General features: G+C 43.6%; 1 protein-coding gene across 3 annotated transcripts in view; it reads right to left on the bottom strand.

Annotated features, from left to right (window-relative positions):
• Window positions 1-21,925, bottom strand: part of TRIQK (triple QxxK/R motif containing) — an 88,890-nt gene that overhangs the window by 52,529 nt on the left and 14,436 nt on the right. For 2 of the 3 annotated variants that reach the window (XM_054017975.1, XM_054017977.1), the window contains exon 3: window positions 12,526-12,606. In XM_054017975.1, coding sequence (XP_053873950.1) covers window positions 12,526-12,606 — 81 coding nt within the window. Of the gene's footprint in view, window positions 1-11,637; window positions 12,172-12,525; window positions 12,607-21,925 lie in introns of those variants that run through there. The other variant, XM_054017976.1, reaches the window with a different exon arrangement.

The following is a 21,925-nucleotide window of genomic DNA, read 5'->3' as shown; positions in this document are numbered from 1 at the left end:
GCCTTGAGCACCCCTGCTCATACACTACAGAGCTGCATGGTGCATCATAAATAAGATCGATGTAATTCACTGCAGAAGTTGTATGGTGCACAGTGAACAAGGCAAGGAGCCAACAGAAAATGACGAATGCTCTTGTGCATTCCAAAAATCAGTGTTCAGAAATATCAGGTTTTGCACATGCTGGTTAAGAAAATATAGCATATACCAAAATGCAGAAATGCAGAAGCTTATCTTCCCCCCCCCCCCTCCGTTTTTTTGCTCTCTCCTTTGACTAGAGAGGGGTATAACAGAACTATCCCATACAAAGGGCATTTTTTCATTTCTTTTGAGAGCTCAGTTCGGAGTAACAGTGTTGGACTGAAATGGAAAATGTTCCAATAACCTTGCTCACAAAGTACTAACATAACCCAGTTGTGAAACCTTTGGTATACATTACAAATTACCATTCACAAACTGCATCATATTTGGTTATTAAAATAGGTGTCTACCTATGCTCCCTTGCAGCTTATGACTAGCAAAACTGTTCTCTCTGCTGTCCTAAGACTGCTGACCACTGCAAGTACTTAATATGCACCAAATTTCCGATGATCACCATTAAAACTATGATGTCAGGAATACCTGGGTCACATCCTATTGCTAGCAGCTGGACATGTTGTAACAACTGAGACCAAGTTAAATGGGAAATTCCAGTCTAAAATGTGTAACTAGGGATATCCCAAGAGGACACATATTGTACCTGTCAACTGGTCTATAAATGTTACATTTCTATAAACATAGTAGCAACAACAAATAGGGATTTATCCAGCAGTTTAAAAAAAATAAAACAATGCTAAAAGTGATGCTTTGACAATAAGCACATTTTTGATTCTTTAACCTCTGTTACTTTAATAGTTTTACTATTTTGTGCTGAAACCATAAAGGTTGAATGACAAAGGTTAATAGTTACCACGGGAATGTCTTTTTTCCCTCCCAGAATTTCCTATTCATTTCAGCAAAAGGAAACAGCCTGTTGAATTCATGATTATGTTCTTCAATTCTTGCATGAGAGCAAAATCAGGCCTCTCTGATAAATTCTTTCCAGTAGTCAGCTCATGTTCTCCTAGTCCTATGAAGCATACCCACTCTTACTGAAAATTGCCTGAGCTTACCTGGGAAAAGCAGAGGTGCTTAATATGGCATGCCGTGAAATTCTCCTTAATTTTTCTCCATTCTTTTTCCCCCCACCTCAGTGGCAGAGTTAAGGCCAGGGAAGATAAATGTCTTCTCTCCTTTATTATTTTTGCTACAGCCAAGATCAGTCTCTCTCCATGAAGAGTACTAAAATAGTACTTCCAAGTTGTTCCTTTCATCCTGATTCCTCATAGGAATTCAACAGCTTTTCTCTATCCACTCAGCAGGTCATATTTGGTATTCCCATTAAGCCATTTGGACAGTAACCTTTCCATAAAGTATTTGCTATGGGGTCTGTATTTTCCCATCTTGCCTTCCAAGATAACTTTAACACATACATTACAGACAAGTCTGATTTTCTAGTAACTCTACTCATCATTCCAATATGTTACTGTTTTTAATAATAGCTTGGTTTGCTGATAGAGTATGTTAAGGTTTGTACTTTCAGTTCTATTAGATTTGAAATTTATTCAACCTTGCTAGCTTTCCCCCGTGGAGTTCATTTCAGTATTCAGTTTTTCTATCAACTCCAGGGAGGGCAAAAATTATGGTAGTTTATTCTTTCTAGAAAAGGATTTTTACTGACATTATCTTGTTCATCTGTTCGCTCTTCTTCTCAATGAGGAGGTACTCAGCACAGCTTTGGCACCATGCCTGCACATGATGAAAAAGGCTGTGGGCTAAAAGAACCCCATTCTGGTCTGGTAGTGCTTGTTAGACATATGGAACACAATACTGTTGCCTCGAGATAGCATAAAATACTTCTGCAAAGTGCTGATTTAAATGATTATACTTGCTGTTTTTACTTTAACCCCACAAGGGGAGCTGACCTTATCTACAAGTACTCTGAGCCCAAAGCACAGGTGAGTCTCAGTGTACATCTACACTGAGGGATAAAAGACCAAGGGGAGCTGACTTGGGCTTGTGGGGCTCAAGCTGTGGGGCTAAAAATGGGTTCCAGTCCAAGCCCAAATGTCTACACGGAGCCCCGTGAGCCCGAGTCAGGTGACCTGGGCCAGTTGCGGGGTTTTTATCCCGATGTAGACATACCCTAAGTGAGTATGAAAAAGTGGGAACCTACCTTGGTGTTGCTTACACTTTCTTCTTTCAATGTGTCCGTTATGCCAAATTAAGACTCCTTTTAAGGTTATTTAGATTCTCTTTGGCCTGGTCTACACTACGGGTTTAGGTCGACTTTAGCAGCGTTAAACCGAATTAAGCCTGGACACGTCCACACAACGAGGCCCTTTCTTTCGAATTAAAGGGCCCTTTAAACCGGTTTCTTTACACCACCTCCGACGAGGGGATTAGCGATAAAACCGGCCTTTGCGGGTCGGAATTGGGGTAGTGTGGACGGAATTCGATGTTATTGGCCTCCGGGAGCTATCCCACAGTGCTTCATTGTGACCGCTCTGGACAGCGCTCTCAACTCAGATGCACTGACCAGGTAGACAGGAAAAGACCCGCGAAGGTTTGAATTTCATTTCCTGTTTGCCCAGCGTGGAGAGCACAGGTGACCACGCAGAGCTCATCAGCACAGGTAACCGTCATGGAGTCCTCCCAGGATCGCAAAAGAGCTCCAGCATGGACCGAACGGGAGGTACGAGATCTGCTCGCCATATGGGGAGATGAAGCAGTGATAGCTGAACTCCGTAGCAGTAAAAGAAATGGAAAAGTATTAGAAAAGATCTCCAAGGCCATGAAGGACCGAGGCCATAACAGGGAGACACAGCAGTGCCGCGTGAAAATTAAGGAGCTAAGGCAAGCCTACCACAAAGCCAGAGAAGCAAACGGAAGGTCCGGGGCAGAGCCGCAAACTTGCCGCTACTACGCGGAGCTGCATGCGATCCTAGGGGGTGCAGCCACCACTACCCCAACCGTGTGCTATGACTCTCTCACTGGAGAAACACACAGGGAAGACGGTTCGGGGAACGAGGAAGATGACGATGGAGGTACTGTAGGTAGCTCACAGCAGCAAGGAAGCGGAGAAACCGGTTTCCCCAACAGCCAGGATATGTTTGTGACCCTGGACCTGGAACCAGTAACCCCCGAACTCACCCAAGACCCTCAGGGCACACAGGAGACCTCTGGTGAGTGTAACTTTGTAAATATTTGTAAACATTACAAAAAAAAAGCAAGCAAGTCTGTTAACGTGTATGGGGATGGAGCGGAAATCCTCCAGGGACATCTCCAGAAAGCTCTCCTGGTTGAAATGGGGTGATTTTATTAAGGGGGACATTCAGAGGCGCCCGTTCCTGCTCTTCTGACCAGAAATGTTCCCCGCTGTTAACCACGCGGTGGGGGGGAGGGGTGAAGTGATCATCCCAGAGAATCGTGTGTGTGTGTGGGGGGGGTGGTTTACTTGTGTTTGTGCCGCATGTTAACCGGGAAACCGCAGCCCCCTCCTTTTACATTGAAACCCCATTTTAAATGGACAACCCAATTCATCCTTGATATGGGAAATGCGCTGCTGTTTGCAACCTTTCCCGCATGTTAAGAAGGTTAAAAAAGCCAAAACACTGTGGCCTACGATGGCTGCCTGCAAGCCGAAATATGCGACCTTGTAATGAAAGAGTGTACCCATTGTTCCCTAAAATGTCTTTTTTAACCACCTCTCCCTTCTCCTCCACCAGCTGCAAATGTTTCTCCTTCGCAGAGGCTCGTGAACATTAGAAAGAGAAAACGTAAGACGAGGGACGAGATGTTCACGGAGCTGCAGATGTCCGCCCAGGCTGATAGAGCACAGCAGAATGCGTGGAGGCAGTCAATGACGGAGATGAGAAAAGCCCAATATGAACGAGAGGAGAGGTGGCGGGCTGAATCGCGGGAAGAACAGAGCAAGTGGCGGGCTGAAGACGATAGGTGGCGTCAGCTTGCAGACAGACGGCAAGAGGCAATGCTCCGTCTGCTGGAGCATCAAACTGATATGCTCGAGCGTATGGTTGAGTTGCAGGAAAGGCAGCAGGAGCAGAGACCGCCGCTACAGCCCCTGTGTAACCAACAGCCCTCCTCCCCAAGTTCCATAGCCTCCTCACCCAGACGCCCAAGAACACGGTGGGGGGGCCTCCGTCCACCCAGTCACTCCACCCCAGATGATCGCCAAAGCATCAGAAGGCTGGCCTTCAATAAGAGTTAAAGTTTTAAAATGCAGTGTGTCCTTTTCCATCCCTCCTCCCCCACCCATCCCAGGCTACCTTGGCAATTATCCCCCTACCTCTGTAAGGAACTAATAAAGAATGCATGAATGTGAAAAAAACAATGACTTTATTGCCTCTGCAAGGGGGAGGGGAGGGTGGGGTTGGGTGGTTGGTTTACAGGGAAGTAGAGTGAACCGGGTCGGGGGGGGGGAGGGGTTGGAGGGTTCATCAAGGAGAAACAAACAGAAGTTTCACACAGTAGCCTGGCCAGTCACAAAACTCGTTTTCAAAGCTTCTCTGATGCGCACCGCGCCCTGCTGTGCTCCTCTAACCGCCCTGGTGTCTGGCTGCGCGTAATCAGCGGCCAGGCGAGTTGCCTCAACCTCCCACCCTGCCATAAAGGTCTCCCCCTTACTCTCACAGATATTGTGGAGCGCACAGCAAGCAGCAATAACAATAGGGATATTCTTTTCGCTGAGGTCTGAGCGAGTCAGTAAGCTGCGCCAGCGCACTTTTAAACGTCCAAATGCACATTCCACCACCATTCGGCACTTGCTCAGCCTGTAGTTGAACAGGTCCTGACTCCTGTCCAGGCTGCCTGTGTACGGCTTCATGAGCCATGGCATTAAGGGGTAGGCTGGGTCCCCAAGGATCACGATAGGCATTTCAACATCCCCAATGGTCACTTTCTGGTCCGGGAAGAAAGTCCCTTCCTCCAGCTTTCGAAACAGAGCAGAGTTCCTGAAGACGCGAGCATCATGTACCTTTCCCGGCCATCCCACGTTGATGTTGGTGAAACGTCCCTTGTGATCCACCAGGGCTTGCAGCAGCATTGAAAAGTACCCCTTGCGGTTTACGTAGTCGGTGGCTTGGTGCTCCGGTGACAAGATAGGGATATGGGTTCCGTCTATGGCCCCGCCACAGTTTGGGAATCCCATTTCAGCAAAACCATCCACTATTGACTGCACGTTGCCCAGAGTCACTACCCTTGCTATCACCAGGTCTTTCATTGCCCTGGCAAATTGGATCACAGCAGCCCCCACCGTAGATTTGCCCACTCCAAATTGATTCCCGACTGACCGGTAGCTGTCTGGCGTTGCAAGCTTCCACAGGGCTATCGCCACTCGCTTCTCAACTGTGAGGGCTGCTCTCATCTTGGTATTCTGGCGCTTCAGGGCATGGGAAAGCAAGTCACAAAGTTCCATGAAAGTGGCCTTACGCATGCGAAAGTTTCGCAGCCACTGGATATCGTCCCATACCTGCAGCACGATGCGATCCCACCAGTCTGTGCTTGTTTCCCGGGCCCAGAATCGGCGTTCCACGGTATCAACCTGCCCCAGTGACACCATGATTTCCACATTGCTGGGGCCTGTGCCTTGTGAGAGGTCTATGTCCATGTCAATTTCCTCATCACTCTCGTCGCCGCGCTGCAATCGCCTCCTCGCCTGGTCCGGGTTTCGCCTTGGCATGTTCTGGCTCTGCATATACTCCAGGACAATGCGCGTGGTGTTCATAGTGCTCATAATTGCCGCGGTGATCTGAGCGGGCTCCATGATCCCAGTGCTAGCTATGGCGCCTGGTCAGAAAAAAGGCGCGAAAGTAGTATCTGATGGACCAGGAGAAGGAGGGCGGGAGGGAGGGAGAGAGGGCCAAGTGACGACATGGCGTACAGGTACAGGAACAGGGAGAAACACAAACAACTGTCACACAGAATGGTCCCCCCAAAGATTAAACTGGAAACCCTGGGCTTAGCAGGCCGTTGATTTCACGGAGGAAGGGGAAGCAAATGAATACAGAACAAATCTATTTTTTACATCTTAAGGTGGCAGCCGACGCTGCAGCATGAGTGACAGCCATACCAGTACGATGACGATGGGTACCAATCATAATATACCATCATCTGCCAAAAGGCAAGGGGCTGCTGCTGTGTAGCAATGCAGCCCCACGTCTGCCAGCCCCACATCCGCCAGCACCCAGCATCGCCCTCGGCCTCTTCTGGGTGCTTAGCAGACAATATTGGGCAATTGGCAGAAAATAGTATATTATGACTGGTAACCGTCATCATCGAGACAGTAGCATGTCTGCCCAGGTGGCCATGATTGACAGCCACTCCAGTACGACGACGACGGGTACCAGTCATAATATACCATCGCCTGGAAGGGGCTGGTGCAATGCAGCCCTACGGCTGCCAGCCCCACGGCTATCACTCATGCTACACCGTCTACCGCCAAAAGGCAGTTAGCAGCTGCTGCTGTGTAGCAATGCAGTCCCACGTCTGCCGGCACCCAGAGGACATATGGTGACGGTGAGCTCAGCTGTGCTGAGCGGGCTCCATGTTGTCTGCACAGGTAACCCAGGTAAAAAGGCGCGAATCTATTGTCTGCCGTTGCTGTGATGGGGGAGGGAGGGGCCTGACGACATGTACCCAGAACCGCCCGCGACACTGTTTTGCATCATCCGGGCATTGGGATCTCAACCCAGAATTCAAAGAAAAGGCGCGAACCGCTTCTCGGCTCGAGCTGTGGCGCAAACGTAGTATCTGACGGCCTAGGGGAAGGAGGGAGGGGGGCCGAGTGACGACATGGCGTACAGGCACAGGGAATTAAAATAAAGAACGGTGGCTGTGCATCAGGGAGAGACACAAACAACTGTCACAGACTGGTCCCCCCCAAAGATTAAACTGAAAACCCTGGGTTTAGCAGGCCGTTGATTTGACGGAGGGAGGGGGAAGCAAATGAATACAGAGAAAATCTATTTTTTACATCTTAAGACGACGGTGCAGCGTGACTGATAGCCCTCGGCATCTTTCTGGGTGCTTGGCAGCAAATACGGGGCGGTGTATGACGATGGTCTTCAGGCCTATTGCACGAGCTGCTGCTCAGGGAAGACTCTGCTAATGTGCGATGACCCGACTTGTAATAGGCCGGCTAACAGTCATAATACACCATTTACTGCCAAAAGGCAAGCCCCACGGCTGCCAGCACCCAGATCGCCGATGAAGGCTACCAGTCTACTGCACCGTCTACCGCCAAAAGGCAGTTAGCAGCTGCTGCTGTGTAGCAATGCAGTCCCACGTCTGCCGGCACCAAGAGGACATATGGTGACGGTGAGCTCAGCTGTGCTGAGCGGGCTCCATGTTGTCTGCACAGGTAACCCAGGTAACCCAGGTAAAAAGGCGCGAATCTATTGTCTGCCGTTGCTGTGACGGGGGAGGGAGGGGCCTGACGACATGTACCCAGAACCGCCCGCGACACTGTTTTGCATCATCCGGGCATTGGGATCTCAACCCAGAATTCCAAGGGGCGGCGGAGACTGCGGGAACTGTGGGATAGCTGTGGGATAGCTACCCATAGTGCAATGCTCCGGAAGTCGACGCTAGCCTCGTACTGTGGACGCGGTCTGCCGACTAGAGCACCTAGAGCATTTTATTGTGTGGACATACAGAATCGGCTGTATACAACCGATTTCAATAAAACCGGCTTCTATAAATTCGAACTAATTTCGTAGTGTAGACATACCCTTTGACTCATATTTCCAAATTCAGAGGTGTTGCCAAAATTAGATTCCTCCACACTAACAGACACCTATAGAGCTACTAACATGTGGTCTACCTATGCCCAAGGGAGTCTATGTAAGCATAATTTACCTGCTGAGAAGCTAGAAGAATGTGTAAATCAAATTAGCTCCCACACTACTTTAATTTACATCATCTTCAGCTCCTCCAGGTATAAATCACACGAACTCCCTTAGACATGGGTAGTGTGTGCGCGCAAAACTCTAAAGGAATCTGACTATGAGGGGTCTAATTTACACATCGCTTTCTTCAGCTTCAGTGAATCTGGCCCATTGTCTCACCAAGATACCAAAACCCTGATTGAAAGGCCCATGCCCACTGGTGAGACAGTTTGGCTCCACATGCCTGTTTATAAGCTGGCTTCTCTGATTCAACTGCCAACAAGTAATGGTGTTTTTCAACACCTCTCTGCTGGGAAATGAATGCACAAACCTCACTTCATAATGCTCAGGGTGGATTGATTTAAATCAATGCAATTTAAATTGCTGATTTTAATCATGATTTAAATCAAGAACCAGGAAACCTTGATTTAAATAATCTACTTTGTGTTTTGAATTTTTGCTTTTTGGTTATTTTCCTAAAGAAAGGTTGATTTCTTGTTAGTTGGTAAACCCTCAAACATGTTGATTTACCACTAAATATAGCCCTAACAATAACTTTCATATTTGTTTTTGTTGGCTAGGAGGATACATTATATCTATACACATTTGTTTAAAAATTATATAACTTACATTTATTTAGATTCTAATTTTTCCATTTTTTTATTGTTAAAAATGGTGTACAGTGCCTTACTTATTTACTAGATGATGATAAATCAAAAGTGAAAAATTAATGTCAAGCTGCATTTGGATATAAATTGGAATTCAATTAAATCTGTTTTTATTAAATAAAACCTTAACTGTGCTGGATCCATAAGAAAAAAGTTTATTAGACATGTTTGCATTTAAAACTGATTTATTAAACATAGGAAGTATTATCTGGAGTTGAACTGATTGATTATGGTCACCTTGTCCTTCCAGATTTTAGAACTACAAGATCTCATCCTTTCACACCTAGCTTTTATTCATAGATTGGAAGAGTAAAACAAGCTTCCCTGCTTTTTCAACTCCCAAGTGGTTTCTTAATTTTGAATTAACTGGTCATTGAACTAAACTAGCTGAAATGAAGAGAAAACACACACTGCACCTGCTGAACAGGCTACTGCTATTAAAAGCTGGTTTAGCACTTCAACAAACTCTGCTCTCAGGTGCTTAGTCAGTAACTTCCAATAGTTCAGTGTTTACTCTTGTGGGAATTCTGCACCACTGCATAAGTGCATAATTTAATGTCCCCCACATATTTTACTCTTTCCCTACAGAGTAATTGATTCACGCGGCCCTCCCAGGCAGCAGTCTCCAGCGGGCACATCTGGTTCAGGTGTCGGGAGCAACTGGGGGAGACAAATCACCATCGGGGGATGGGGATAGGCATGCATGTCAGACTCTGTCCCTCTGACTTGCTATTTGCAATGCACCCAGAGCCAGAGAAGGGCAGGCCTGGTGATGCCCCAGCCAGTGGCTCCTATCATGTGCCAGGCTCCAGCTGCTAGTTATGGGTGGGGTGGGCTGATACGGAACTTCCTCTTCCCCTGCACAGGCTGGGACTGGGTCAGATCCACCCCCAGGAACCTCCCCTGGCTGCAGGAAGTTCCACACCCCCCTTGCTTCCTGTACCCATTGCTCCCCACCTGTGGGGGGATGAGTCACTGTATGGGGAGCTGCCCCCCAATCCACCCAACCCCATGCATCCAGATCCCCCCCCACCAACTAGACCTCCTACCCATGAGCCCCACCCCAAATCCAGATTCCTTGCACCCAGACTCCCCCATCTCTGCACCTAGACCATCCCCTGAGCCCTCTGCACCCACACCCCCTGTGACACTCTGTACCTTGTTCATCCTCGTAAAATGATTGTGCGGTATCTAATGCAAATTTTGTCATGTCGGCTGTCTTCGGAAGGCTCATGATGCACTGAGCATTGTTGTTACAGTAATGTTATAAGTTATAATTTCATGTATGTAGTTATGAGGCTGAAAATGTGTCCTCGTGGCTTAAAATAAGCCCAAGCAAAAACTCTCCAAGAGCAAAGAGGCAGTTCACACCTCATCAGGGCAGGTGCAGGACAAACCCAGCCCAACCTCACAGGAACGAAGGACGTTGGCCTAGACAGCAACAAAAGGATCTGTTGGACTCTCAAGTGAATCACGCCCCTTCCTTTGGCCAGTGTGGGACTGTGATGAGGTAATGCTCACCTGACTAAGGAGGGAGGGTGGGGGCAAAGCCAAGAAGGAAGAAAGAATATGATAAAAGGGAGAGACGTTTGACATGCTCTTCCTCTCTCTTCCACCTACATCTACAGACACCACACCAAGCGACTGAAGCACTGATCAAAGGATAGAGCCTGGCTGAAGAGCAACCAGCCAGCCTGTAGTGAGAAGCATCTAAGTTTGTAAGGGTAGTGAAAGTGTTAAGATCAGCTTAGAATGTGTTTTGCTTTTATTTCATTTGACCAAATCTGACTTATGCTTTGACTTATAATCACTTAAAATCTACCTTTCATAGTTAATAAATGATTGTTTATTCTACCTGAAGCAGTGCGTTTGGTTTGAAGTGTGTCAGAGGCTCCCCTTGGGATAACAAGCCTGGTACATATCAATTTCTTTGTTAAACTGACCAACTAATATAAGCGTGCAGCGTCCAGCGGGCATAACTGGACACTGCAAGACGGAGGTTCCTAGGGTTGTGTCTGGGACTGGAGATATTGGCTAGTGTCATTCAGTTGCACAATCCAAGGAGCAGCTTACATGCCAGGGGCTGTGCGTGGGGGTTCTCAGAGCAGAGCAGGGTAAGGCTGGCTCCCAGAGTCAAGGATTGGAGTGGCCTAGCAGCTCACCAGTCCAGATAACACCAGAGGGGAACGTCACAGTGGCGCAGCGAGCAGGGTGTATGTGCAGCTTGTTACTCCAAGTGGAGTTCACACTTTAAGCACTGATATTTGTGATTTTAAGTGAGTCTTAAGTGCAGTGGCTAGAACTGTCAGGAGGAGGTCACAGTTTTGTTATTTTCTGTTTGCTTATTTTGGGAAAGAGAAGTAGGCACAGAAGAGCAGGAAAATGAGTGAAAGCAGTGAAGCAACTGCGAAGTTGGAGCTTTTCAGGCTGCAGTCTGCAGAAAAGGAGAGGGAGCACCAGAGATTATTGTAACGGAAAGAACTGGAGATAAAAGAAAAAGAGTGAGAAGAAAAAGAAAGAGTGAAAACACCAACTGGACCTGCTAAAGAAGCAGAACCAAAGGCCCCCTACCCCACACATCACTCCAAAAATCCAAAAATGGGAACACTTATGTCCTGCATAGAGTGAGGACGATGATATTGCGGAATAACTGACTACCTTCGAAAGGCTGTGTGTAATACATGAATTCCCTGATAAGAGAGTTCCTACCCTAACTGCGAAATTAACTGGTAAAGCTCAAAATGTATTCAATGGAATGCCTATTGAAGATGCTTTAGACTATTGTAAATTTGAAGATACTGTTTTGCAAAGTTTTCAGATTACCCCTGAAACATATAAAGTAAAATTTAGGAATCTTAAGAGGGATACTGGTATGAGTAATGTGGAGGGAGATATGCACAACTTCTTGTCCCCCCTCCAGTTAGAAATTACATAAACTGGGTTATATTATAAACAAGAAATAAGTTTATTAACTATAAAAGGTGAATTTTAAGTGAATATAAGATATAACAGACAGAACAAAGCAGATTACTGACCAAATAAAGCAAAATATGCAAGCTAAGCTCAATATACTTAAAAAAACAGGTTACCAAATGTAAATTGGAGTTCCAGTTATATTCCTTTTCAGACTGGACCCCTGCATCAGTCTGGACTCCCCCCCCCCCTTGCCTTCACTTCAGGTGGCTTTAGCAGTCTTTCTTCTTGGCAGACAGGCCATGGAGAGGAGCAGTCCCATCTACTTTCCTCCCCAACCTTAAATAGGATTTACATAAGGTGGGAATCCTTTGGTTCCCAAACTTGCCCCCCCCCCCGACCAATCCCTTCCAGTGGAAAGTTACAAGAAGTCCCAGGTAATGTTTAGTATCAGGTGACAAGACCACCTGACTCTGTAGTATCACATCGTCCAGGAGTCAGTGGCAGTATGGAGCGTCTGCAAGAAGGCCAAGCCTTTTCACAGTTCATTGTCCTCGCTGATGGGTCATCAAGCCCTGTCTGGCTTTTCCACTGTTGTACCTGAAGTGCTAGCAGTGGGCATAACCCAAAATAGCATAGTTGAAATACAGATACATAGTCAATATTCCTAATTTCAGATACAGAAATGATACAGGGATACAAATTGGATAATCACATTCAGTAAATTATAACCTTTCCAATGATATCTTACAAAACCCATCTTGCATAAAGTACATCTCAGTTATGTCATATTCACATCATAAGCATATTTTCATAAAGAATATGGAGTGAAACGTCACAATGCTGTTTTCTTTTAAAATTATACATTTTTTCTTCTGTCAGAAGTCTTTGCTGAATGGGCTGGCCCTTAACACTGTACACAAGATGCATCCCAAAAGGAGACATTAATCTGTTTTCCTTACCTATTTGTTTCCTGTATTGCTCAACAGGAATTCTTGCAGCAGATGCATCCTTTCTACCCATCCTTTTTGAATCCAAAACCACTAAGGAAGGAAGGGGGGAAAGAATCACATTATTTTTAAATAATCAATTATCTAAACAAACCAATGAATTCTATGCATGTCATAGAAAGTCTTTACACAAGTAAAATAGTTATCTAAATTACATACAAAAGGAATAAACCTATACATGGTAGAAATGGTTACTAACCTTTCTGTAACTGTTTTTCTTTGAGATGTGTTGCACACGTCTACTCAGCTGTAGGTGTATTTGTACCCTACCCCAATGCACAGCTGTCAGAATTTTTCCCTTAGCGGTACCCATTGGGGCAGCACGATCACCCTCTGCTGCCTCGTGCAGGCATAAAGTGCGGAACCGCCACTGACCTCCCACAGCTTCTTCCTACCGGAAAGACTCCAATGGAGAGGGGAAGAAGGGCAGGTCATGGAATGGACATGTGCACATCTTGAAGAACAAGAGTTATGGAAAAGTTAGTATCCATTTCTTCAAGTGATAGCACAGATGATTCAAAAGCAGTCCAACTGCAGGACTTGTCCAAACTCAGCAATGTCTCTAGACTGTCAAAGAGATAGCATAGTGAGAGGCAAACATATGTCATGACAACCAGGTTATCACTTTGCAAATGTCTAATATGGGAACGTGGGCCAGGTGCTGCTTGGGATCTAGTCAAATGACCCAACACTCTATCCAGAGGCTTCACATTCACCAACTGGTAACATAAGTAGATATCCAAAATGTGATCCTTTGGATAGATACAGGACAGACCTTCATTCTTTCCATCCATGCTGTGAACAGTTGTGTCGAAGACCTAAAAGGTTTAGACTGTTCTAGATTAAAAAAAAACTAAAGCTTTTCTTATATTTAGAGTATGAAGCCTCCCTCACTTTTATGATCATGAGGCTTTGGGAAGAAGGTTGGTAAGAAGACTGCTTTGTTAATTTGAAAACTGGAAACCACCTTGAGAAAAAACCTTGGGTGGGGACAAATGCAAACTTTGTCTGTATAAAAATTATATATGGAGGACCTAATGCCAATTCCCTCAATTCCCCCGAGTGACATAACAGCCACTAAAAATGCCACCTTTATAGAAAGGTGCAACAGGGAGAATGCCGTTAGAGGTTCAAAGGAGGCGACCCATCAGTTTTTCTAAGACTAGATTCAAGCTCTATGGGGGAACAAGATTTTGCACCTGTGAAAACAGTCTATCCAGGCCCTTTAAATATCTTACAGACATAAGGCTAAAAAAAGAGAATGGTTATCAACAGGCGGGTGGAAGGCTAAGATAGCCACTAAATGTACTCTGATTGAACTAATTGCCAATGCTTAAGTGTTTTAGGGGCAGAAGATAGTCTTGTATGTGCTGAACAGAAACAAAGACCAGAAAAGCTCCTTTCATTCTAACCCAGACAGAGAACTTCTTCCATTTAGCCAAGTAAGTACTCCTAGCTGATGGTTTTCTACTATTTAGCAGCACTTCCTGAACAACCCTAGAACAGGGCTTCTCTGCAGTCATTAGCCACAAAGCCTCCGAGTCATCAGGACAAGGGTCTGCAAATTGGGATGGAGGAGATGATCCTGATTCTGTAAAATCAAGTCCATGTGTAGCAGGAATGACAACGAGGGACTAACTGATAGGTTTAATAGCTCTAAAAAACAGTGTTGGACAGGGCCATCCCCCCCATTGTTGACAGGGCCATCCCTCAGCATAAGATGAGACTTGTTCTGCTTAACTTTGCACAGAATTTTGAGCAGGAGAGGAATGGAAAGAAAAGCATACAGGAGTTCATCTGACCACGACATTAGAAACACATCTGTCAATGAACCTGGACAGTGGCCCACTGGGGAGCAAAATTGGTGACATTTTTGGTGTCTTTTGTTGCAAACAGATCCACTTGTGGAGTTCCCCAAAGCTGGAAAATGGACCTTGCAACAGCTGCGTGAAGGGACCACTTGCAGTGGTTGATGAACAGCCTGCTTAAGCGATCTGCCAATGTACTGTGGATCTGTGGAAGGTAAGCTCCTTTCAGGATTATGGAATTGGCAATGCAGAAGGCCCAAAGTAGAATGGCTAAATGACAGCAGTGAAGATCAGGCTCCTCCTGGTTTTTTTACATAAAACATGGCCACTGTATCATTGGTCATAACCAACAAACCCCTTCCTTTGATTTGTGGAAGAAACGCCATGCAAGCTAACCAGATAGCTTGCAACTCCCTTACATTTATATGCAGACTGAGATCTTGGGAAGACCAGAGATCTTGTGTCTGTAGCAGACCCAAATGAGTCCCACCCCTCCACAACTAGTATGCTGGTCCGAGGCATCCATGACTAAGATGAGAGATTGTTGAGGCCGGGCAAACGGAACTCCCTTGAAAATGTTGGCAGGATCTATCCACCAATCTAGGGAGAATAAGATTCAATTTGGAATGAGAACTATCATGTCCATGATGCTTCCTCAATGAAATACACTTCGGCCAACCAGCCCCATAGCTCTCTCAAACGTAACTCCAATAAATTTGTTTTTTGAACCAGAGATAGGATGGACTTCTCCATGTTGATCAGCAGGCCGAGTTCATCTAACATGGGCCGAAAAATGTCTCGCACAACAATATGGCTTCATGAGAGAGGTCCCTGAAAAGGGATCACGGCACTTCCACCATGTTAAAAACCTACCAATCTATTGTGACGTGAGCCCAAACGCATTTTGTGAGTGGTTTGCAAAAATTGGAGAAGGGAAAGAAGATGCTCTGAGAACTGGTATCTGCTCTTGGCAAACACATCAAAGTAAGATCTTGAAGAATGCAGCCAGAGGCACAGAGTGGTGGTGGACGTCTCTTCTAGTGAGGCCCAAGGATCCTTTCAGTAAGCGTCATGCTGGAACTGAGGCTGAATCCAGGTACTGGATGCAGGTTGGTGGATATGACTAGGCTAAGACACATAGGAACTCACTTCAGAATCCAAGGGAGAAGAAATGTCAACAAAGGAGGAGCCATCGATACTGGAGAGGTAAGCGCAGAATCTGGAGAAGGGAGTCCTGCCGAGATCATGGCGGCTTTCCCCTCAACGGTACCATTTTGAACAGAACACTAACTGCTGCATCCCATGTTCCCACATGGTGCAGAGGTGAAGGAATGAGTGTTGGTACCTTGGGCGCCAGGCGACACTCTTGCATTGCCAGCGAAAGTGGTACTGAGAGATTCAACAACCCTCTCGCAACTGCAAATGCTTTGTGAGTAAACAGTACCAGGAAAGTGTTCTGGTCCTGTTGTACCGAAGCCTGAGGTGATAACGCTGATGGCACTTCAGGAGTTAATCTCAACAGGCCTGTAGTTGGCTCTGGAATCAATGAACTCCCTGTTTTGATGTATGCACCAAAGAGTGCCTCCTTTTAGAGCGCGCCCCCAAGTCCTTTGACTGCTTTGTCTCTGCTCTTGAGGTACCTGGTACCAAGTTTGACTTGCGGTAACTCTTCTTTGGCACCAACAAAACTGACTTACCTATTGGTACCAGCAAGGCCGGAGGAACACAACTGACCGATGAGCTCAGCACCCAGAGTGGGGTGGATGGTTCAATGGAAGGCAGAGTGTTGATATCAACAACATGTACTTAAACCTGGCTGCCCTGTCCTTTTTGGATCAGGGCTTAAAACCCTTACAGAGTCTGCATCTGTCACTCACGTGGGCCTCCCCCAAGCACTTAAAGCAGCTGGGTCACTAATTGGTCACTAATGGTAGTGGTTTGCCACAAGAGTGGCAAGCTTTGAAGCCTGGAGAGCACAGCGTAGCTCTTGGATTAGGACCAAATTGGGAATCGGTGACAAACTTTTAAACTACTAAATAAAGCTACACTACCTAAACTACACTAACTAAACTACAGACCATTAACAAAAATAGATAGATACTACTATCTATTTACAACAAAAAGAAGGGACTTGAAGAGACAAAAATGGGAGCTTCAATTACTGTCTTGGGGGTAGGAAGGAACTTGGGGTGGCTTTGCCCTTTATGCCTGCATGTAATACATGAGGCAGCGCAAGGCGCTCATGCCACCTGATGTGTATCATTAAGGGAAAAAATTATCCAACAACTGCACTGGAGCACACATACACCTACAGTAGAATGTTCATGTACAATCATTCAAAGAACAACAACAAAATACTGGAACTAATCATCAATATTACAAACGCTATAAGATGAATTCTAAAAGTACTCTTTTTCTATGTTTTGGTTTATTAATATTACAGAACTCATTAGTTTGAACAACAAAATAAACACAGTATAAGAAATTATAACAAAACAAGCTGCCATCCAATATGAACCTTGGTATAGTTGAAATCACTTTTAGTATAACTATTTTTCTTCGATAAATCACTGACTGAACTTAAAATCTGCTATTATTCAGATTTCTACTATGCCCATCCCCACAGAATCTGGGTGCCCAAGAATATAAGCTAGTAAAAGAGAAGACAATGTGCAGGCTCATATAGGGCCAGACTGTGCTTGTGAGATCCACATGAAGAGGCCTCCCGTGCACTTACCTCCCCCATCCAAAGTAGAAGGGGGAGTCTGCTTGCCTTCACAGAAGCTGTGCCCCCTTCTCCTGCCACCCAGAGAAGCCTGTCCATAGTTCTAGAAATCGCCAAGTGAGGAAAGGGTGGATAGTAGGTGGAGTCACTTTGAATGTCCTCCAACTTCACCTAGCAGCAAACCAGAGGAGAATAAATACTGTCAGAGCCTGTATTAATTTTCCTGTATTTCTTATATTAATTCTCCTTGCTCTTAAAGGGGAGTCTCAAGAACAGTCATTGGGGAGCCTTGACAGTGCCATGCTGTCAGAGAGCCACACCAGGGGACGCAAGCTACTGCAGAAATGCCGGGACTCCACATGGATGGCCCTCTATCCTAGGATGATAGCCAAGATCCACGCACGTGTTTGGGGATCAGCAAGAAGTGTGGGTCTAACTCATTTCTTCCAATGCAGGGAATAAACAGATGAATTCAGAGAAAATTCTGGAGAGGGAACTGCATGGATTTTCCTGGATTGCAGCTCAGTCCAGAACTGAGGTACCTTAGTCCTCACACTTGCTATTCCAATTCCAGGTTTCTCTTGACCAGAGATGACAAATCAGATCATATTATACATGTGTAGTAATTGGGATGTGCACAAATGGGGACTACAAATTTACAACCTAACTCAGGTCTCCAGAATCTAAATCCACTATCTCTCTATTAAAATTATTTTTTAAACCTTAAGAGTAATGCATCAAAACTTACAGATGTTCTAAAATTAAAACAGCAAGGATGAAGTTCACCCATCACCTTCCAAGTCTAATTAATCAACCTTTTGTATAGGGAACTCCAAATAGACTGGAGCAGATTGGAATCTATCTCCCAACTTGCATGCAGGCTGGGGAGCTGCACACAGTCCCTCTGAGGCTGCTATTCCCACTAATAATCACAGCTTCTTCACACGTTGGTATCACTTTTCTCTACTAGATCCACACAATCATGGTTCCTATAACCCTTCCAGATGATCTCAAACACACCAGCTGTGTGTTATATAAGAGGTGCTAAGATGCTGTATACAGCTGCTCCCTCTGTATGTTTCTCTCTCCACCAAGTAACAACACGTGGTTTACCTGGTGCAGTGGGATGCTGGAAATGGATTAATTTCACCCTCTATTCCAAAAACCAAAATCTGGCTTTAAATCCACGTGCAAAAAATATATATTAAACCACCAAGACAAGTTTGTCAATGGCATAACTGTTTTCAAGCCAGGTTCAAAGCACAGTCCCAGGAATTATCCCCGGGGCTTATTCATGCATCAAACAATACAGCAATTATTTTCACTGTTTGTCCATTTGGTCATTTGGGGCCCAATTCTGCTTTTTTGCTGACAGTACTGGCCAGAAATCAGCACCATAACATTAGTGCAAATACAAAGTAACTCCATTAACTTAAGTGGAGTTACTCCAGATTTAAACTCATGTAAATAACTGAAGAATTTGGCCAATGGCAAAATTTCTACTGACTTTAACAGTAGAAACAGGCCCTATATCTTAAGGTATGACCCATAAGATTTAGAATGAAACTGAGTCTTCAAAATCAGTGAATACTTTAAATATGTTCAAGAGGAACAGAAATATACAAATTAACATTGCTGCACTTTTAGTGCAGGTCAAAATTAATATCACTGAAGATTTTCATATACTAAGTACATTTAACTCAGTAAATAACCCACATTTAGGTATCTATAGCATATACTAAGCTGAATGAAACTAAGGGGAAAGTATTACATTTGTTTTTTTATTTTCAGTCCCTTGCCCCTATTGCCTGTAAAATCATAACCCAGCTTACACCATGGCAACAGTAATGGAAAATAAAGTTCATATTTCAACTAACAAAGTAGATAATACAAAATTTTATGCAGCAAAAATCCAGTTTTTGGTTTACTTTATTCCACTGTCAGAAACAATGTTTGACTTGCCTTTTGCATTTTCAATAGCCTTGTAATGTTTTGTAAGAAAATGTTAGCTGTGAAAGAAGCTAGCAGTTTTAGTACTGCCAATAAAAGACAAGAGTGCAGAAAAATTATTTCCCAGTAGTTAAAATATATATTTGGCTTACTTAATATGAGCCACAGAGACATTCCTGTTCATCTGTGTGGTTCAAACTGTCACTGACTCAGACATCTAGAACCTCTAAAATGCTGTGACTTTTCTTTGTTCTTCAAAGCCATGCAGTAATCATCATTCATTTCTACTGCTTTGATGGTTAGATAGCAAACTCCCGAGAAACCCATAGAGACATTAGCACATACTGCCGCAATGTCTAATAAGACAGCTATTTGCATAAAAGATCAGCCACAATTTAAAATGTGTTGTGATAAATGTGGAAGGGGAATAACAGATCTATATTAGCATGTACGAAACCAAGATTGTTTTCACAATTTAATTCCTTGGGGGCTGTGGCTCATCACCTTCCCTTGTAAAGAATTCTTCATTCCCTGAGGAAGTAGCTTGCTATGAGCCAGAGTTAAGCTAAAATATGGATTAATAAGAGATAATATTTATTATTTATGAATCTTGCTGCAGGAATGGTTTCAAACGTAACCATCAGATCAGATTTCTAAAAGGAAAAAGTCTGGAACCTTTCTGACTCATGAAATACTTTGAAGCGAAAATTGTCACCCCTATTTAAAACAGAAATATTTCACTCATAAATATATCTATTATTTTCCAAAATAATTCACACTGTTTAACAAAGTATGGGCTCATTCCTGCTTCCACTGTACTCAATAGCAAAATTTCATTAATGTCAGTTGGTGCAGGATTGAGCCCCCTTTCTTGTGTTTCTTTATTTAACTTGAATTCTGCACAATCATAAAGTGCTGTACATACTCTAAAGCCTGTGTAGGTTCCTGGAATTTTAATGACTATATACCATTTAAAAACTATCTAAAAGGAGTTTGTCACTGTTCTTTTAGATATTGCTAAAAAAGACTCAAAGAGTAGTTTCAGGTCATTAGAAATCAATGTGAGCTTTCTCTCAGCTTCTACAAAAGATGCTTTTTAAGAAAAAATCATGTACAAGTGATTTGAATAATATTTTGTTTTTGGGTTTTTAAAGGGCAATTTTTTCCTTGGTCTTTTTTTCCCCCCCTCTCTTTCCTCACACTTTGAGGGCTTGCACCACAAGAGGAGTGCTTTATCTTTTTTTCTCCAGTTCTATCACATCCTGATCACTATCTGAGATGAATAAGTTGCCTCTATTACCCTCCATTGTCAATAATATATTTCTGATTTTGACAATTAATGACAGTTATAGACAAAGAACTTTTTGAATGTCCATTCAAGATCTGACCATGAGAGAATTTAACTCACTACTATTGAAATACATTTCTGTTTTACTGTTCATGGGAATTTCAAAAAACATTATTCTGGCCATCTAAGGGATCATACAGTCTCTTTCATTAATGGAACAGAAACATATTGTGAATGACTAAAAAAATTAATAAAAAATAAATATAGGGACTATAAAGCACATGGCACTGTGCTTTGTACATTTATGGTGCTATATGAATGATTAATAACAATAATAACATCTTAAGTAGGTTCCACTGTACGTACCAAGAGCTGCATGCATGCAAAATTCCATGAAAATGAGACTTTGTATTGAATAATGTGTTTTGATTCTTTAACTATAAAAGTTGTTTAAATATTAGTATATAGTATTTTTGAACATTAAAGATAATTAAAGGTTGAAATGTAATTAATAATTTGACAGAAGAGAAATTAAGAATTTGTGACTGAAAAGACTCCCTGCAGAATGCTAATGTTATGGGCCAAATTTTCAGACACTAGCATCTAAGTCTAATTTACACATGCATCAATATGGATACACTCATAATGGGTAACTGAATATCTATACATGTAGCTATCCATCTGCATGTACTACAAATGGATGCCACAAACAGGCAAGCACACTTTTTTATGCAATGTAGGCCTATATTTTCAAACTATGAAGGCAGCTGAAAGTCTTAACTCAGTCTATAACGCCGAGTCTGATTTAAAATCTATAGACGTCAATGGAAAGAGTTCCACTGACTTCAATGGACTTTAAATAGGTCTTTTGTCAATAAGTTGCATAGTCAGTGAATAACCACGTTTTTTTAATAGAGTTAAATTAGCCAAAAGAGGGAGGCCATAATGATCCATAAGTACAGTGGGAAAACATTGCTAGTGACAAAAAATTTTATACATGAAATAAGGACAACAGAACGAAGTGCTAAAACAAACCTCATGGTCAACTAAAAGTCACAGTTGTTGTCATTAACAACTCAGAATTTCATGGCAGCAACAGAACTAGAACTCGTATCCTATTACTTTCAAACAGGCACCTACCACTTCAGACAAAGGAGAAACTCCATTATCTGTTAGTAATATTGTGCCTATCGCACACAGTAGAGCAATTCTGATTTTACCCGATAGGACTGGCACAAATACACAGCACCCCAACTCAATGTTCTATATTCCTTAGTTCATTTCAAAATCCACAACAAATGAAAAATGAATTAAGTATCAAATATTTTTATTTTGATTCTTCAAAGAGTTTAAAATATTTTATTAAACACCTAATACTAAAGACAAGGATTAAAAATATGATTTTGATCATGTGAGAAAAAATATGATTTTAATTAAAATACAATCCTGGTAGGATTTAAATCAAGATGTTCAAATTTGATAAAAAAAGGGGACATCTGTACAAAAATAAATGGTTTGTTTCCACTCCCACTGAAGTCATTACTCCAGGGGGAATTCTGCGCCACTGTGCGTATTCGGAAT

Source organism: Malaclemys terrapin, chromosome 2 (assembly GCF_027887155.1).
Source record: "Malaclemys terrapin pileata isolate rMalTer1 chromosome 2, rMalTer1.hap1, whole genome shotgun sequence".
Lineage (NCBI taxonomy): Eukaryota > Metazoa > Chordata > Testudines > Emydidae > Malaclemys > Malaclemys terrapin.
This window is presented reverse-complemented; position numbering and strand designations above follow the sequence as displayed.